Below are 19,356 nucleotides of genomic sequence, written 5' to 3'. Positions count from 1 at the left end.
ATTTAGTCATGTTTTTTAAAATGATTGCGTCACACTTGCTCATTCATGACTGTAACTATCATTTCTCATATAAAAAAAATACATAAAAAAAGAAAAAAATGTCAAATGGCCTTATTAGGAGATTTTCTCGAGCTAGCTACACCCTCAATGGAGGTAGCACCGCCCTTTATTTAAGCTACTTTACATCACAGTTTTTTTAGGGAAAACTCTTAAACCATTTCATTATAAAAGAGAGGAAATACACTGGGGAGTGTCCTCCATAGTTACAATCACCTCTAGAATGGAGAGTGAATTTTTTGCTAGTAAGTGAGCCAAAAGATTGTCATTTCTCCTTACATGAGAAACCTCCCACTTAGCAAATTTTTTAATTAATTGCTTAGTTTCACAAATGAACATGCTGACACTTGTACTTCCTTCTTGATCACTAGTAAGGGCCTTAGTGACTTGTAGTGAGTCACCTTCAAGAATAATCTAGTGTAAACCAAGGCCGATGCCAAACTTGACTGCTTGTAGTGCTCCATAGGCCTCTGTAAGTAGTGGATTAGGGAACATTTCTTCATTTGTTCTCATGGTTGTAATAACTTGACCTGCATTGTCCCTAACCACCACTCCTACTCCAATCCTATCTTGAACATTGTTTACTGCCACATCCCAATTCAGTTTGTACCAATTCAAAGGGGGAGCCTGCTAAGAAGATGCTGAGTTGTAGGGTTTGCTGGAGCTAAGGCCTCTAGTTGGAGCTTCTTCTACTAGCAATTCTAGCATGTCTCGAGCCTCCCTAATCAGCACAGAGGGGTGAGCAAACGCCTCTTTAAATAAAAAATAGTTCCTTCTCCACCAAATTTTCCTGACAACAATTACAAATTCTTGGATTATGTGAGAACTCATAGTCCTTAGTAAAGCTTCTAGGAGTTGAATCATTGACATTTGGGGAAGATGGCATTTTTGTAGACCTTTTGAGCAGGCACTCCGCACATCCCTAGCAGTCTCACACCACTATCTTCTATTTATAGAGGTTGAGTTGGGTTGGGAGAGATTCAAGGTTGGCTCTTCATAGGAAAAGCTTGTCCCCAGGGGAAACTTTGAGCTACCAGTGTTGTTGCCATACCTCCTTGTTTGATTTTCCGGTTGACGCTTGTCCCTTTCCTGCACTGACCCTTTCAATTTCTAGGTGATAGGCACTTTTGAAAGAAAAGTTGCCATAACTAGATCCTTGCTAAATGAGTTTATCCTTGCTGTTGAGAAGGCTAAGGGGGGTCTTGAGTATAATGGTAGCTTTTGGTGGGTCAAAAATGTCCTTGATTAGGTTGGCATGCCATTGCTTAGAGGTATGGTCAATTAAGATTGAGACAGGTGTATTAATGTCCAAGACCCTGACAGAACTAAGGGGTTTGCTGGGAGTAGAATGAGCAATCCACTTATCCTTCCATATGGAGGTGTCACAGCCATCACCTATCCTCCAATAAAGGCCAGCCTCCACTAAAAACCTTGCTGATAAGAAGTTTTGCCAAATAAATGAGGGTTTTGATCCTAGTTTGGCTTGTTGAAAGGTGGAGCTAGAGTAGTATTTGGCTTTCATTACATTGGCTGCAAGGGAGTCAAGGTGTTGAATAAGTCTCCTGCATTGCTTGGCAAGCATTGCCTTGTTAAAGGCCTCGAGATCCCTAAATCACATGCCCCCTTCTAGTTTAGATTTCCCCATCCATTTCTAAGAGAGCCAATGAATTCTATGCACTTTCTCTTGCTGCCCCCACCAGAATTTGTGTGTTGCTCTGCTAATTTCATTGAGGAGAGAACAAGGAAGCTTAAAAACACCCATGGTGTAGGTGGGGAAAGTTTGAATACCTTGATAGATATCTCCTTCCCTGCCTCAGACAGAAGCTTTACTTTGTGATTGCTTAATCTCATTCTAATATTGTCCAGGGTTCCTTCAAAGGCTTTGTTTCTATCCTTTCCCACCACAGAAGGTAAGCCAAGGTACTTTTCATAAGTCATGGCAAACCTTACTCTGTCAATTGAGAGGATATAATTTTGAGTGGCTCGGGTTGTGTTCTTACTGAATAAGGTTGAGGTCTTCTTAAGATTAAGCCTTTGACCTGATGCTTATTCATACAATCTCAGTAGCCCATGTAGCCTGCTCCATTCAAAAGTATTGGCCCTGCAAAAGAGCAAGCTGTCATCAGCAAAAAATAAATGGAAAATTCTGAGATGGCCTTTAGCTATTGGGATTCCATGGACTTGTCCATTTGCTTCAGCTTGACAGATTAGGTTGCTGAGTGCTTTAGCACACAAAATGAAGATGTAAGGTGAGATGGGGTCACCTTGCCTTATCCCTCTTAAAGGTTTGAAGGGATCTTAAGGGATGCCATTAACCAAGAGTTCATAAGAGACTGATTCTATGCATTCCATAACCCTCCTTATCACTCTAAAATAAGATCTCATTGAAGTCCCCAATACATAGCCACAATTTAGGTTTCAAAGAATTAAGATGCCTTAAAATATTATATCCCTCTACCCTTCTTTCGGTAATGGGATGACCATAAAAACAGGTGAGCATCCATGGTGGTTTTGGAGAAATGCTGCCAGCCCAATAGTTAATATGCCTTTGAGAATAACTTTGAATTTCAACAACATAATCAAACTTCCATAACAATGCTAATCCACCCCCACAACCCATCCCTTCAACAATAAGCATATTACTGAAACCAAACAAATGCTTTAAAGACTCCATCTTATTCTTATGTAATCTAGTTTCCATAAGAAATAAGATATTTGGCCTTTTATCCATAACCATAATGTTAAGGTCATGAACTGTTCGAAGGTTGTCAAGCTCTCGGCAGTTCCAATTTAAAAGCCTCATGTCTCTTGGTGGGGCTGAGAATCAGCCTTTTTCAATAATTTCACATTACGTAATTTCCTTTTGAACAACAGTTTATCCTTAGAATTGTGTTTATCAAGTGGCAAGAACTTCCTCTTTCTAATTGCCAAGAAGGTATCAAAATGAGTAGTTGCTTCTTATTAGCATTTCTAACCTTTTTTTTCAAATGATGTAATGAAGAAGAAGGACCAGAGAAAACCTGTTTCGTTGAGATTCACCAATTTAGTAGTCACCCCATCATCAGCAAAAGGAACTACACCAGGAGATTCATCAACAGGAATGATCTTGGAAGTGGTAATAGTTGTTGTAGTCATAGTAGTTCCATCAATTGCAGTTACAGAGTTAATAATTTCGGATGGGTAGCCAATCAATTGATCAACCATATCTGACTTAGAGCACTAGTAGTGGGCTAGCTAAAGTTAAATTTTAGACAAAGAATAACTAAAGTGTCAAATAAAGTACAGTAGTGGGCTCAATAAATGAATAATATTTTTAACTTTAGATTATATGGCTGACCAAATTTGTTAAGCTAAGAGTACTAGTAGTGGGCTCAATAAACTTTAGCTAAAATTTAACTAAAGTTTTCACTTTTACAAATTTTAGCTAGCCACTTTTTATAAATCAAATAATAAGCTCAGCAAATCTTTCACTATTCTATTAACATATTGATTTTGAACTTTTTATTGAATTTTAATTCTAATTCTAATTTGAATATGATTATATTAAATATTATGGTTGTATTAAAGTTTATTGTTGTATTTAAATTTATGGTTGTATTATTGTTGTATTAAAGTTTATGGTTGTATTATTGTTATATTAAAATTTATGGTTGTATTATTGATGTATTAAAATTTATAACGGCTATATTTTTTAACGGTTATATTATTCATGTATTATTTTTTTTAACGGCTATATTTTTTAACGGTTATATTTTACTAACGGTTATATTTTTTAACGGCTATAATTCTCCAACGGTTATATACTTTCACTATAAAATATAATATTTCTTTAACAATTTCATTCACTTCAACTCAAGTATCTCTTTGAAACCTTTTATTCTCATTTTCTCTCAATGAATTGTTCGCTTTTTCACAAAATGACACTTATTGATTCAGATTTTGATGAAGAATTTGAGATAGCGAGGCAACTTATTTTAGAAGAAGAAGGATCAAGCTCACGTGGTTCTTCTAAAAATGCATGTAGATTAATAAGGCGCAATCAATTGCAAACCCACCAAAATCTATTTCGTGACTATTTTGCTAATCCTCCAATCTATCCTCACAAATATTTTCGAAGGAGGTTCCGGATGAGTCGTTCTCTATTTCTTCGTATCCAAGCTGCAGTAGAAGTCCATGAACCTTATTTTGTCCAAAGATGAGATAATTCTGGAAGGCTTGGTTTTTCTTCCCTTAAAAAAATAACAGCTGCTCTAAGGATGCTTGCATATGGTGTCACAACTGATTTTATGGATGAATATTTGAATATTGGAGAGACTACTGCATTAAGAAGTCTAAAGATGTTTGTCAAAGCTGTTGTTTCAATTTTTTCTGAAGAGTACTTAAGAAAACCAAACAATAATGACATTGTTAGATTACTCGCAGTTGGTGAGAAATGTGGATTTCCAGGTATGTTAGGGAGCATCGATTGTATGCATTGGAAGTGGAAGAACTGCCCAACTGCTTGGCATGGTATGTATTCTGGTCACAACTATGAACCAACAATTATTTTAGAAGCAGTGGCTTCTTACGATCTATGAATTTGGCATGCCTTTTTTGGGTTACCGGGGTCTCATAATGATATAAATGTGCTTGATAGATCATTTATATTTTCTGACCTTACTCAAGGGCGTACTTCGATTGTTAATTATACTATTAATGGTCATAACTATGCAATGGGGTACTATCTTATTAATGGCATTTATCCGCAATGGGTAACATTTGTTAAAACTATCTCAGCTCTACAAGGAAATAAGAAAAAATATTTTGCTACAATCCAAGAATCTGCAAGGTAGGATGTGGAACGTGCTTTTGGTGTGCTTCAAGTACGATTTGCTATAATTCGTGGATTTGCACAGTTTTTCCACATTGAAACACTCAATGAAATTATGATGGCATGTATAATTTTACATAATATGATTATTGAAGATGAATGAGTTGACAATGGAGAAGAAGAGTTTGAATATGAGTAGTTGCCAGAAACTACACATGATCCAGTGTCAACCGGTCCTATACCTGAATTTAGCGAGTTCATTCAACGTCATCATGCTTTTAGGGATAGAAGAATCCATTCTCAACTCCAAACAAATCCCGTCGAGCACTTATGGCAACAATATAGTGCCGCATAAGACATGGTTCTATTAAATTTATGGTTGTATTAAATTTCTTGTTGTATTAAGTTTATGGTTGTATTAAATTTCTTGCTATATTAAGTTTATGGTTGTATTAAATTTCTTGTTGTATTAAGTTTATGGTTGTATTAAATTTCTTATTGTATTAAATTACTCCATAATGATCAATATGAAGTGATTAATCTAACAAACATAAATATAAAATTACTCCATAATGATCAATGAAAAAAAAATATCTAACAAACGTAAATATAACATTACTCCATAATGGTCAATCTAAAGTGATTAATCTAACAAACATAAACAAAAAAATACAGTTAGTTTTTCCCAGCACGACTTGCAAGTTTTTCCATTTGTTGTTGAAGATAATATTGTTGTAGCATTGGAGGCATGGCACTTGTATTTAATGTCATAATTCTTTCATCTTCTTCCTTTTCTTCAAGATGTGCTTTCACTTGTTGAAATAGCACCTTCTCTTTTTAAATACGTAATTCGTCTTGCCTAAGACTCACTTCCTCTTGCCTAAGACACAACATTTTATTGTCATGATCACGTGCTTCTTGCATAAGCACAAGTTTACTCTTTCTAATTTCCGCCATCTCATTTAGTACCACAAGAGAGTCGGAGTTTGTCATTTTTTTTTTCCTTTCATTTCTCTTTTTCTGCTTTACGACCTATTGGTCATTCCAAATTTGAAGATGCAACATGAAAATCCTCATTTTCGCCTAGATTTATTGAATTTGGTGTCGAATCATGTGAACTTGGTTTCTTCTTCGGCTTCACCATGTCCATATGTTCCACCCACTTTGGATGGAATCTTAACACCCGCCAACAATGATCAAAGTTAAAAAGACTTCTTCTCTAACTCCAAGAACATAACCTTTGCCTTGCCAATCTACATACATAAAGGACCATGGTTCTAAATAAATAAGATTTTTTTTAAAAAATAGCATGTTAAAAAATAAGCTTAAAAGGTGCAAAACATACATTGTCTTGCTTGTTAAACCCACTTGGATGCATTCCTTCGACTTGAGCCAAGTAACCACAAAACTTATTTGTAACTTGTTGAATCGTCGACCACTGATTCATTAGAGATGTGTAGTTGCGTAAAAATTCAAATTTCTTGTTTTCCTCAAAATACTTATGAATTCTTTTCCATAGCATTGTGTGCTTTTGATCTTTTCCTTGTACCACATCTAAGGAAGTTTCAAGTCATCCCTCAACAAGCAACAAATCTTCCTCATTACTAAAATTATTATCCCGTTGTGTTTTTCGTCCACTCGGTTCAATTTCAATAACCTCAACTTGGGGTGGAGAGAGTTCTTGTTCATTTGTGGCACTCATCAAAAAATCATTGTTATTTAGAAGATTTGTGAAGTAGGCATCAAGGTGAGTGGATGGATCCATTCCTAACAAGAGATATGAAATAAGGAACTAGATATCATCAATCACTAGATATCATTCCTAAATAGTTGGAATGTGATCCACAAGAATCACCAAGAAAATGAAAAATATAAACTGATGGATGAAAAAAAAAAAAAACTATCAAATTCGGTTCCATCACAATACATCACAAGAAAAATGTAAACTGATGGATGAAAGAAATTCGACCACCCATTATCAGTAAATTCGATTTTATCACAATACATCACAAGAAATTCCCAACTTCCACAGCAAAGATAATTCTCGAAGTGATTCATCAGAATTTTATAAAATCAATACACCAAAATCAAATTCCAGAAATTGAATCAACCATTGAGAATTCTCAAAAAAAAAAAAAAAGGATTTCAAACATCAAAGAAGAAAAATCCCATTTGGTCCATTTGTAGATTCTAGAAAATGCATAAAAAAAAAAAAAGAGCACGATGGCCTGGGATTTATCGGTGCTCAGAGAATCGTTTGGTGCTGCAGCTCCAAATCTGTCCAGTGCTTGAATCCCGTCCGGTACCAAAACTAGAAGCCCCGTTCGGTGCTGCCCTTCACCAGAAATTGCATAAAAAAAAAAATAAAAAAATTGGGGAGAATCAGTTCAATGGAGGCCTGGGATTCGGCGGCTTACCGGTGGTCCTTTTATTCTCACGGAGTTGCGTCTGTTTGGTGCTGCAGCTGGGAGACAATGGAGTCTGTCCAGTGCTGCGGTTATTCTCGTTCGGTGCTGCAGTTGCTCTTCGTTCAGTGCTGCAGATGCTGGAGCTAGGAGGCAATCCGGGAGTTGGTTCTGGCCACCGAAAACCAAAAATCTGGGAGAGAGCTGGGAGGTTTTTCTGTTGCTATAGTGGGTTTTGCTCAAGTGAAGGAGATGAAAGGGGAGAAGGGCAGAAATTTTCGATTACACGGGAGACAATTGGCAGCGGAGGAAGTAATATTTTACTCCAAAAATATTATTTAGCTAGTGTCTTAGGCTCAATAAATTTGGCCAGCCAAAGGGTTGATGGCTAAATTTACTGTATATTTATTGAGTCCATTGTAGAGGTTTATTTCACATTTTAGCTATTCTTTAGCTATAATTTAGCTTTGTTGCTACCAATGCTCTAATGGGCTGGCCAAATATTATTCTATACTAAAAAATAATATTCCCGAACACCAATGCCAGGATTCGGTTTGATTCTTCTATGCTTGGATGATGCAATTTTATTTTCTTTTACCACATCTTTGCTTGGTTGCTGGGTAAGATATCGGTGTGATTTTTTTTCTTTCCGTGGGCTGCGAATTTTTTTTTTCTGGACTCGGTGCGATTTTGTTTGCAATTTGTTTATTGGTATTTTCTTTATTAGGGATCATTTGATTTTGCCCCTTTCTAATTTGAAAGTTAAAAATCAATATTTGAATGGAATAGTGAAAGATTTGTTGAGTCTAATTTGATGTAGTAAAAAGTGGCTAGTTAAAATTTATAAAAGTAAATTTTCTAGCTAAATTTGATGTAGTAAAAAGTGGCTAGTTAAAATTTATAAAAGTGAATTTTCCAGCTAAATTTTAGCCAAAGTTTATCGAGGCCACTACTAGTGCTCTTAGTATGCCATGTGGAATTCACACCCCCAACTATCACATAACTGTCATGGCAGTTGCTAGAAGGACTAGAAACTGGTAATTGTTCTGTAGCTGTAGAGGATGATGGTACTCTTGAAGATCCAGGAATGAATTTCCCAACCCCTCCTCTAGCATAATTAAAAGAAGCACGCAACTGAGTACCATATTGCATGGTTGAAGAGACTTTTGACATAATTCAGGTAACCACCAATGCTATGCATAATAACATCACAAGAAAAGCAGACTTGTGGCAATCTCTCATACTTAAAAAGAACAAAGGCATGATGTTCCTTCAAGGATAACATTGAACCCCTAACAAGTGGCTTGTAAAGATCAATCTCAATCAGGATATGCACATATTGCCCCCAACCAGTTCCATTGTCATCTCAACCAATGTTAGTAGTTTAGGAGCTTTATTGTAATGAGCTGATCCAATATGAGCTTGGATAAAATATACATAGATTTATTGGACCTAAATTATGTTAATGGACTAATATTTTGAGAGATCCAATTGATGAATGAGGGCAGTGCTGGACAGAGGGAAGGGTGTTGCGGGTGGTGCTAGGCAGAGGAAGAGGGGACACGGGGTGTGGGCGAACCGAGACTGGATGAATTCTCACACAAATTAGAAACGGCCTCTTTTTTCTCCTCCAAAATGAGCATTTCAGCATTTAGGGAAAAAAAAAAAAAAAAACACAAATGTCAAATTAGGTGTGAGGTGTGCGGTAATGAACAATGGCTGATCTATAGCAAAACTCCTAATGGCTTTGAACTTTTGGCTTCTTCAGCTTTATGTTTGAACTTTGAACTCCCCATTCACTGGCGTACCATACTCGGAGACCCAAGAAGTGAAGTTTCATAAAGGTCCAACAATGTAAGCAAGATACAATCTCTAACTATTAGATCAAATCTGCCATCTGGTCATTATCACACCAGATTATTTTGGAGGGGGCTTTTAACCCTTTCCTTGATGCTTGAAGATATTTGATGAGCATATTTACATATTGGGAGTGATGTCTTTATATCTTTTGTAAAAACTTATATTTATAAATGGATGTTGAAATAAGCTCCCTAGCTAAGAAGAATTTAATTTAAACTATTCTATAAATAAAAGGGAAATATTTTAGTTACAAAGAGATTATATAAAATTAAACTCACAAACTAATGTGGCTTGATGAAGTACATCAGGTTGTAAAGTTACTTTTATTATAAAATATGTCTAATAGATCACATAAAACTAGGTCAGTGTGTGATTTTATTTTGTGTTATCTCTTTATGTACGTAACACTTATCTAAAAAAAATTATGTTGCATCAAAAGTACGAAGAATATCATCTAAAACAAGATTAAAATCTCCTTAAAACTCATCTAGGCCGGGATACCAAATCAATATAATACAAAATGATAAATTGATCAATAACATTACCCAAAGTCTCCATAATCATGCAGGGGTTTTGTGCTAAATTACATCATTTATTAGGAAGAGAAATTAACGATGATCATAAAAAACAAATTAAGGCATACACGCCATAATTTCTTAGTTGCCACTTATTTCGCATGCGGTGGTGTAGCAACATATCTATGTATCGACAAAAGAGGCTATTCCAGAGGGGAAGCTCTTCAGCTAACGCTATTTTCTGACTGCCACTAAAACAATTTGACTGGAACTAGTTTCAGTGGTGTCCTTTTCTGCGTAAGGCCGGGACCAGTCGACTCGTCCATGTGAATGTCCTCCTCTTTCATCCCACTGGGTAATTTCCAATCAAAACAGTACAAAAGATTGGCGAGTGCAAGCTCAACTGTGGTCGTTCCCATATGCATCCCAGGACAACCTCTTCGACCAGATCCAAATGGCAATAACTCAAAGTTTTGCCCTTTATAATCAATAGAGCTATCATAGAACCTTTCTGGGTGGAATTCTTCTGGGTTTTTCCAATATTTAGGGTCTCTTGCTATTGCCCAGTTGTTTACTTGCAGCAATGATTTTGGGCAAATGTCGTAACCGCTGATCTTAAAGGGTGCCATAGTTTCTCTTGGAAGAAGCATTGCAGCCGGAGGGTGCAATCTGAGAGTTTCTTTCAATACCGTCTTGAGGTAAGGAAGATGAGGAGTGTCGCTTTCTGCGACTTTTCCTTTGTTTCCGACGAAATTTCTGACTTCATCTGGTGCTTTCTTCATCACTCGTGGGTTCCTTGCAAGCTCTGCCATTGCCCATACCGTGGTAACTGCAGCAGTGTTGCTTCCACCCACAAATATATCCTGGTACACAGATATGAGGGTTAAACAGCTGGTGATCAAGATCGTACGTAGGTTCATAATGATAGCAGCTACGTACAACCCTAAAGTCTTTTGTTATTACTATTATTACATTTCTTAATCAAGATCTTTTCTTAGGCCATTGGCATTTGTTACTGTCCTTATAAATCTTTTTTAAGTGTTGAGATAGTTTTTTTTTATATATATATATATATATATTAATAAATATATAGATCAAGGTCGCCTGATCAAGTTTTTTGTCTAAATTTAATGATTTTAAGTGGAATAGAGAAATGAGATATATCAAGCGAGTCTTATATTATTTATTGCTAATTTAGTGTTGACTTAAATATTTACACGGGTAACAATAAATAGTATAGGCTCCACTTGATATGTCTCTCTCTACCGTTTGAGATTTTTAAGCTCGGGTAAGAAGTTGAGGATGCTTTTCCAATACCACAGAACTCATATTGTTGTATATATGTATATTTTTTCTTCTAGTTGAAATATAAAGTTGCGATCATAAGAACTTGAGAGATTATGTTTTTGTAGTTTCTGTATGGCTGAAGAAAACTTGAAGCAAAAATTAATTAGGAAACCGTAATAAATAACAATGCATGGGAGGAAAGATTGTGTTCTTACGAAGAGGATCGCCTTAATGTTATCTTTAGTGAACGGAGCTCCACCAGACTTGGCTTGCTCCCTTTCTATTCTCAGCAGCACATCGACGAGGTCTTCGTGTTCTTCTTTTGTATTGTCGGGATTAAGATGAAAATCAATTGCTAGTTGTAGAAAGCTATCCAACTCATGGAAAATCTTGTCAAGTCTTTGAAATCTACCAGAGAGCCTGTCCACTATCCATCCCACGTATGGAAAGAACTCAGATGCACCGAAGCTTGCAAGCATGGCTTCAGCCTCGTGAAGAACTTCTTGAAATTTCTCATTATCCAAATCACTCCCCCGGAAGCTCTTTCCAAAAGCAATCCTACAGAGGATACTTGCAGTAGGAGGCAACATCTTCTCAAAGAGATTCACAGGGGTTGCAGAAGATGAAGACTGAGATATTGAATTTACAAGCAAAGCCACTTCTTCTTCCCTAATGGAACGATATGACTGCACCCTTGCCGCGCTAAAAAGCTCAAGAACACAGACTTTCCTTATCTCTCGCCAATATTCGCCATAAGGTGCAAAGACTATGTCCTGATAATTGTACGTCAATTTTCCAGCGTTGGCTAAGAGAGGTCGACTGCAGCAGTCGAGATCACGAACTTTCAAGACCTCTTTTGCAGCCTCAGCAGAAGAGATAACAACAATCGGTTTAGCGCCGAATTTGAGGAGCATCACGGGGCCATATCTCTGGGCGAGTCGCGACATAGATTGATGAGGCAAATCACCAATCTGGTGCAAATTGCCTATAATGGGAAGGCTTGGAGGGCTTGGTGGAAGGTTTTTGTTTTGCCTCCGACCATGAATTTTGTTTTTCATGAGTAGCAGAATGGGGAGAAGAAGGAGAAGTGGAAGCCATATGGGTACGTCGAAAACAGCCATGATCGATCGAAAGCTAGCTTTTATCTTCTTTTATCGAGAATATTGCTTGGTCCTTCTATAATTTGTGGCCTTAATATATAGACACGACAGGAGTGTCTTTTTTCGTTTTTTTAAAAAATTTTCCGTATACCTGGCTTTGGTCTCTCGTCAATTGATCTTAAAAGATGTCTGCTGGGTCCGTACGCTGAAAAAGACTTGTAAGAAACCCACGACATCTATATTAATTAATCACGTGGCTGAACCAATTATTTTCTTACGTGGATGGTTTTTCAAAAGATATTTATTGGTTATATATTTATGATTATAATCTATATATTATATATATATGCTGAAAAATAATTAAAATACAGGTAGTAGTTGCATATATGTTAATATTAGGATGCCATAAACATAAGTATCCAACTTCTGTAGAAAGCAATTTCCCAAATGATAATACATTTCTTAATGAATAGGTTGTACGTACTAAAATAGTAAAAACATATATATTGAATATTAGTAATACTAAATATAATTTTAGAATGTGAAGTTTCATAATTATGTTTGAAAAAAGTGGAATCTATTATTAAAAAATAATTTTTGTATAATTTTCAGATTTATCTATTTTTTTTAAAGGAAATACATTAAGCTTGCAAATTATAAGATTGTATATATATATATATAACATTAGTACACATTAAATTCTCTTAGCGAAAACTATTGTTTCACTGTCGAATATAGAATATTTTTCTTGGCATACCCAGTACTCCTTTCTCTTTCAAATCAATTCTTATTTTATTTTATTTTTTTCAAATATATATATATATATATATATAACACCCTATCAACACCGTTAACGTGACAGAAAGTCATATTAACTATACGTACCATTGTATTATTAGTATGGTTGATGTTCATATGTAAAAAATTTCTTAGTAATAGTAGGAAAATAATCTCCGACTAAAGCATATGTAATCCTCTGCACATGAGCGAAAACTATATATCATTTCAATCTAGATACATTTTCATGACATACTCAAACCTCTCTCATTTTTATTAATTCTAATCCATTTTCCCTCTTTTTTTTTCCCTCTCTGCTTTCAAATATTAACATCTGATCAACACCCTTAATTAACATGACAGAAAGTTGTCATGTCAACTGCCATTTTATTTGTAATATGGTCGATGTATTTCATAAGTACTTACATTACATGACTAGTAGGCTTTACGCATTTCCCATCTCTTTAATTCTCTTATATATATAGTTTATTTCACAAAAATAATTATCGTAATAAATCGAGTTGAACAAAATTTGTATCCATTTTCAACAACTAGCTATATATATAAAATAATAATAGTATATAAAGTCATTTTTACATATTTTCTATACACTCCACTGATATGATTGGTTGTATCAATTTTTTTAATACATAATCAATTACATCAATAGAGTGTATAAAAAAGTACGTAGAAGTAATTATATATAAAATTTTTGATATATATATATACAGACTTATTCTAGAACACATGCATGCATGCATGAGTCTTCATCCGAAACTTCCAATTTCAACCCAATTAAGCGGCCAACTAGTCCTATATTGGGTTCTAATATTATTCTTAGATTATGATCATGACTGTTCATTTGTCGATCTGCAAAGTATATTTATATTTCTTGTTAAATATATATCCAATATGATCGATCTGGTCTTCCATACGGAACTCATGAGAAGATAAAATAGAAGTCTCATTCAAAAGTTTCATCCTAGAGCGCCTCTACGTTGATCATCAGACGGTCTTGAATTCTCTCAACGACCATATATGTGTGTGTGTGTGTGTATATATATATATGCTTGCTGACCGAGCCATGCATATTCTAGATTAGGCTATAAATGTAAATTAAAGACGTACTCCTGCGCAGGCTGCTTTTTAACTAGAAACGTCCCAGAATTGAAGACGTAGGAGGACTTCCTAGAAAGCAGTTTGGTAGTCAAATTCTTGACTACAAGAATATTTCTGGCCTGGAACGTCGCAATAGTCCCAGCGACTTGCCGGCGATCGAGATTGTTGCATTAAGAATGAAGATTACGTAACTGCGCGCTCTCGCGTACCCAGCTGCTATATATGGCCTATACGTACGTACTCACCGAGCTGTATGTACGTAAGTACAAATCAAGTTAATAATTTGTTATCATGTAAGGCTCTCTCTGATTATATAATTAAGATGATATGGGATGAAATATTTTAAATAATAATAAATAAAATATTATTTTAATATAATTTTTTAATATTAATTTTATATTAAAATTTAAAAAAATTAAATTATTTATTATATTTTATATAAAAATTTTAAAAAATTATATTAATTAAATGAGACGAGATTATTTGATTTTAATAACTAAAAAGTTTCTTTGGACATGACAATCCGATATATAGAGTTTAATGGATATCAATAAAAAATTGACACATCAGCATCTTAAACAAATGTAGTCTACACCTACACACACAATAATATACCCCTTCTCCCTCTCCTTGCCTCTCCTCGCGAAACCGAGCCCTTCTCCCCATCTCTATCTCTCACAGTGCAGAAACTTTCTGGTTAATTTCATCATCTTTAGAAACTTTGTCAAGGAACAACCAGAGGCCCATTAATTTTCCGGTTGGAGAATAGTCATTCTAGAGCCGGCCAAGACAACTCAAATCTAGATCAGTTCAGAGAAATTCCACATAAACCTAAATTCTAAACTATAGAACACAAATACGGCTTCCCCCCATGTTCTAGATATTGTTCTTGTTCTCCATGAAATCGAAACATTTTCATTTCCTACAAATCATCTCGGGCAGTCTTTCCACCTCTACCCAATCCCTTGCACCTTTTAGTTCTAACATCTTCCATTTCCTAGTCCCAAATCAAAGGTCACGAGAGAAAATGGCTTTGGGGTCAGAAAGTACAAACATCCATTAAAGCAAATGCCTTCCCACTGATAATTGTTGCTCAAAACTTGATCGAAAACACGGAATTGCCTCCAAGAGAGAACCCTTGGTGATTTATTTTTAAGAAGATCAAAGTAGGGGTGGAAAGAAGGAAAACATGCGTATTCAAATTTGAAACTATGGATGATAATGGGCTTGTACATTTTTGTCCATGCTCTTGGTTGGCAAATAGAAACATAGGTAAAACTCGATCTTATGATGGAAGGGTCGTGTATCAGAAACACGAGGTTTATGAAGTTTTATGGAGTCTGGCTTTATGTTTCTCTTTTGAGATGTAACTTTGAAAATTCTTTTTGCCTACCACATCATCAATATGTAAACGTGTTCCTAATGAAAGATTCTTATTTTCGTATATTACTCATCAAATTGGATGAACTTCGAAGAGAAGAGACAAAGATGGAGGAGGGCTCGAGGGAGGAGAACTTTCTTTTGATCCTCTGTATTGCAGTGTATTTGTTTGGGTTTGTGGACTCTACGTGGTAATGGGTTATTGGAGTCTGTTATGTGGGGTTTAATATATGAAGATAAACCGCTTCAATACAGTTCCATACTATAGATAAGATTGAGAATAGTACGTACCCTTCTCTCAAGGTCACTAAAAATAATTGATCCTTCAATATATATATATATATATATATAGAGTTTTGTTACATATAAATAAAGTCATATATTAATTTACGTATTAATATTGATTTATTCATACTTAAAATTTAAATTAATACTATTTTTAATAAAATTTATTTTTTAATCAATCACATTAAATTAGTAAACAGATTAATATATAATTATACTCGCAACTATATTTTTCCATACATATATATACATACACATACTTTAAGAAGGGCACAACGGGTGCAGTGCACGTTTTGCCTAGTTGAGAAAAAATAAAATAGTACTAAATGGCAAATGAGAAGATAAATATAGAAAACTATGGGAAGAAATTTAGAATTACGAAGATATAAAATTTAAAGATAATGAATTTATTTGAAAAATAAAAAAATATTTTATTGAAATAATTGTACAAAAACTGTTTAATAATTATATCTATATATCTTTTACTTGTCACTTGGAATCTTCTCATGTCGTATATTTTTCACTCGTCACTACGATCCCTCCTCGATCGTCTCCTGTATAAAATTAAAGAAAGCATGTAAGTGAGTGGCTAAAAAAGCTGTTGGGCTCAAAAGCTTAATTCTTGTTTTTTATTTTTCTAAAAGTGAAATTAATTAAAAGCCTTTTATTTAAGAAAAATGCTTCAGCCACCTATAGGTGGTCTCGAGACATTTTTCTGATTATTTATTTATTTATTTATTTTAGTGATTAAAAAAGTATTTTTTTATAATATAGTGAAAATTATTTTAAATGTTTAAGAGTATAAAAAAAGAATAATGTCAGGTATAGTTGTAGAATGTGCAAGTGTCGTGTAGTTATTTTAAAAAATAGTGAGATATATATACTATTAAAAATTTGATTTTTTTTATCTAAATTCTGTATTTATTATTTTTTTCAAAATAATTATATCTTGTTTACTCATTTATAGCTATAATTATCATTTCTAATAAAAAATATATAATTTATTTTAAAAAAAAAAAAAATCAAAAAACCTTATCGGACGATTCTCTTTAACTGCACCCTCAATGGATGTAGTACCGTCCTTTTATTTTTTTTAGCGTCTTTAAATCGCATTTATATAGTCGTAGTGTTGATTGGATTTGATATGTCCATTTATATTTAATGCATTCAGGTAATTGAGTGCGTATTCGGTCAAAATATTAAAAAAAAAAAAAAAAAAAAGTTATGTCTATAAATTACGTACTGTCTCAAGGGAAAAAAAAACGTACTTTCTCAAGATAAAGTTCAAATATGTTTACTTTTACAAAATACAATTATATAATATCTAATTCCTTTAAAAAGCAAAAGAGACCAATAATATTTAAATAAGTTTAAAAATGTTTATATCTGTATATATATTTTAAAAATAAATAAAAGAAATTTACACACAACATATTTTTCATTTATTGAAATTAGAAATTCACCTGCTAGTTCTTTTTAATTAACTGATTGCTTTATTAGTTGGATAGCTTTCAAGTTTTATTTTTTTAGTCCATTACCCGACTTTTTTCTCTATAACGGCATGAGAGTGCAAAAAGGAAGAGAAGTTTCCAGTCTCACCGTCGAAGGTGAGGTGCATAGTTGCTATTCACGTAAGTGGTATAGTGGTTGACAATTGAGGATCTGGAGGATATATGGAAGAAGTTGAGTTTGAATGAGGAGGAGAATGCGGCCATTAGTGTTCGGATTGGAAGTTCGACGAAGGTGAAGAACAGATGAGAGTGTAGTTTGATTGAAGAAGTGTGTTCAAATCGGACAAAGGGAAAGGAGGTAGTGAGTGCTACGATGTTCAAGATTTGGAAGGTAAGTAGACCACTTGTGTTCACTGAGATTCGTGTGAATGTGTTCATAATTAATTTTGCAAATGAGGGGTATAAGAGATGAGTATTGGAAGGATGTCCTTGGTTGTTTGACAATCTGATGTTTGTACTGAAGCCATTTGATGGTTTGACTCAACCATCTTAGATCAATTTTGATTTGGTATCTCTTGGAAAAGTGGAAGAGGTGGATGCACCTAAGTATGATGTAGGGTAGGGGAGTTATCTACGGGTTAAGGTGGAGATGGATCTGAGAAAGGCTGTGGCAAGGGGTAGAATCATTGAGATGGAAGATAAGAAACTATGGGTTCCTTTGTAACAGCCCGCTAGAAATTCAATTGTGAAATTTCTATTAATTTTAAGAATCTCGTGAAAACCCCATAAGTTTTCACGAATCCATTAATCGTATAGGTTTTTGTTTAACTACATAGTTAGTGTTATTATTTACTATGGTATCAAAAGTGTGTTTTTGATTATTGGAGATAGTTAGAAGTGTTAAAATGTATTATGGTTTGTGCCATTAGACTCGGAGGGTTATTTAAAGTCTTATGGTGCAATAACATTTTTTCATATTTTCGGACAAAACGTCTGTTCAAAACTGTAGATATTATTGGATAAAAAGAAATATCTTGAGGTAATTTTCATGAATATTATTGGGTAAAAATATTTTGAGTTGATTTTTATAGATATTATTAGATAAAAATATCTTAAGTTGATTTTTTGTAGATACTATTGGATAGAATATTATGAGATAATCTTTTATAGATATTTTGGGTAGGAGAAAACTACACTCAACTCTCAACTCCAGCCTCATCTCTTCCATATCTCATCCATAAGTATCTCCATCCATCTCTCCCCACGAAATTATCTTCATTTACACTTTCCATTGAAAGAATATCAAACACTATCTCTCGGATAGCTTTTAGGAGGTTTTTTACATACCCATTTAGAAGCTTTTGTAAGTGTTTTATCATAAAATCTCCTTCATATAAGTTGTTCCTTTTTGAGTCTAGTTTACATGGATATCTTATTTGCCCCATTTGAAGATCATTTGGTCAGTCAAATATTGTGTAAACTATAGAAAGGTCATTCTGGGAGATAAACTGGAGAATATGTTATAGTTTGGAGTTTTTGACCAAGCTAATGGATAGATATTGGTCCGAAATTTTTATGGAGTATTTTTAACATGTATATGTGACTATTGGTTGAGGAGTTTTGCATGATTAAAGGTTTTGATGAAATATTTTCTTAGATTTAGAAACTTAGAAACTGGAAGAAGAAAAACAATTTCTGTTTTGAGAAAGTTTAACTCTTTGGTGGTCTAAACCTATTCTAATGACTTTAATAATTTTATTGGAGGATCCTAAGTATCTTATATACATGTTATATTATTATTTTGAAGATATTTGATGTTAGTTTCAAAGATATGAAATTTTATGCAAAAAGATATTCAAATAAGCCAAAGTGTGGATATTCTTGGCTAAATTTATGTTTTGGTTAATTTCTAACCATGTGATCTTGAATTAGAAGTTTATATATGTTTTAGGACATTTTTTTAAACCATGTGATGGTTCGGTTTGAAGATCATATATTTATAAGTCATAGATCAAGAGATTTATCAAAACTAGTTGAGGAAAAAGTTTCTGTTTTTGGACTAAGTGTAAAACCAAAAACTCCAAATGTTATTTTGTGATTTTGGTGACTTTAGTTTGATGATTTAAAGCATGGTTGATGTTAGGATGATATTATGAATATGTTAGAAGTAAGATTTGATTTTTGAAATTCTTGAAGATGTTTTGATTTAAGGTCAAAACTTGTGATTCAAGTGCTTGGATTATTTTTACAAAAAGTTTGGTGTTAATTATTAGCTTTTTCTAAATGGATGTTTTAAGTATGGTTTTGAAC

General features: G+C 34.1%; 1 protein-coding gene across 1 annotated transcript; it reads right to left on the bottom strand.

Moving 5' to 3' along the window:
* Positions 1–9,620: 9,620 nt before the first annotated feature.
* LOC122314180 (cytochrome P450 71B9-like) lies at positions 9,621–12,081 on the bottom strand. The gene is made up of 2 exons (XM_043129602.1): positions 11,150–12,081; positions 9,621–10,510 (listed from the first exon to the last, which is right to left on the bottom strand). Exons 1-2 carry the CDS (start codon positions 12,053–12,055, stop codon positions 9,899–9,901), a joined length of 1,518 nt encoding a protein of 505 aa, XP_042985536.1. The 5' UTR covers positions 12,056–12,081; the 3' UTR covers positions 9,621–9,898.
* Between the last annotated feature and the right edge of the window lie 7,275 nt (positions 12,082–19,356).

The sequence above is a fragment of the Carya illinoinensis genome, chromosome 6 (genome assembly GCF_018687715.1).
Source record: "Carya illinoinensis cultivar Pawnee chromosome 6, C.illinoinensisPawnee_v1, whole genome shotgun sequence".
Taxonomy (NCBI): Eukaryota; Viridiplantae; Streptophyta; class Magnoliopsida; order Fagales; family Juglandaceae; genus Carya; species Carya illinoinensis.
This window is presented reverse-complemented; position numbering and strand designations above follow the sequence as displayed.

Bases quoted from the DNA above. Each gene is read 5' to 3' on its own strand.
- LOC122314180 (XM_043129602.1), bottom strand. From the start codon at position 12,055: ATGGCTGTTTTCGACGTACCCATATGGCTTCCACTTCTCCTTCTTCTC. The intron at 10,511-11,149 runs GTAAGAACACAA...TCTGTGTACCAG, and splicing joins ACATTAAGGCGATCCTCTTC to GATATATTTGTGGGTGGAAG.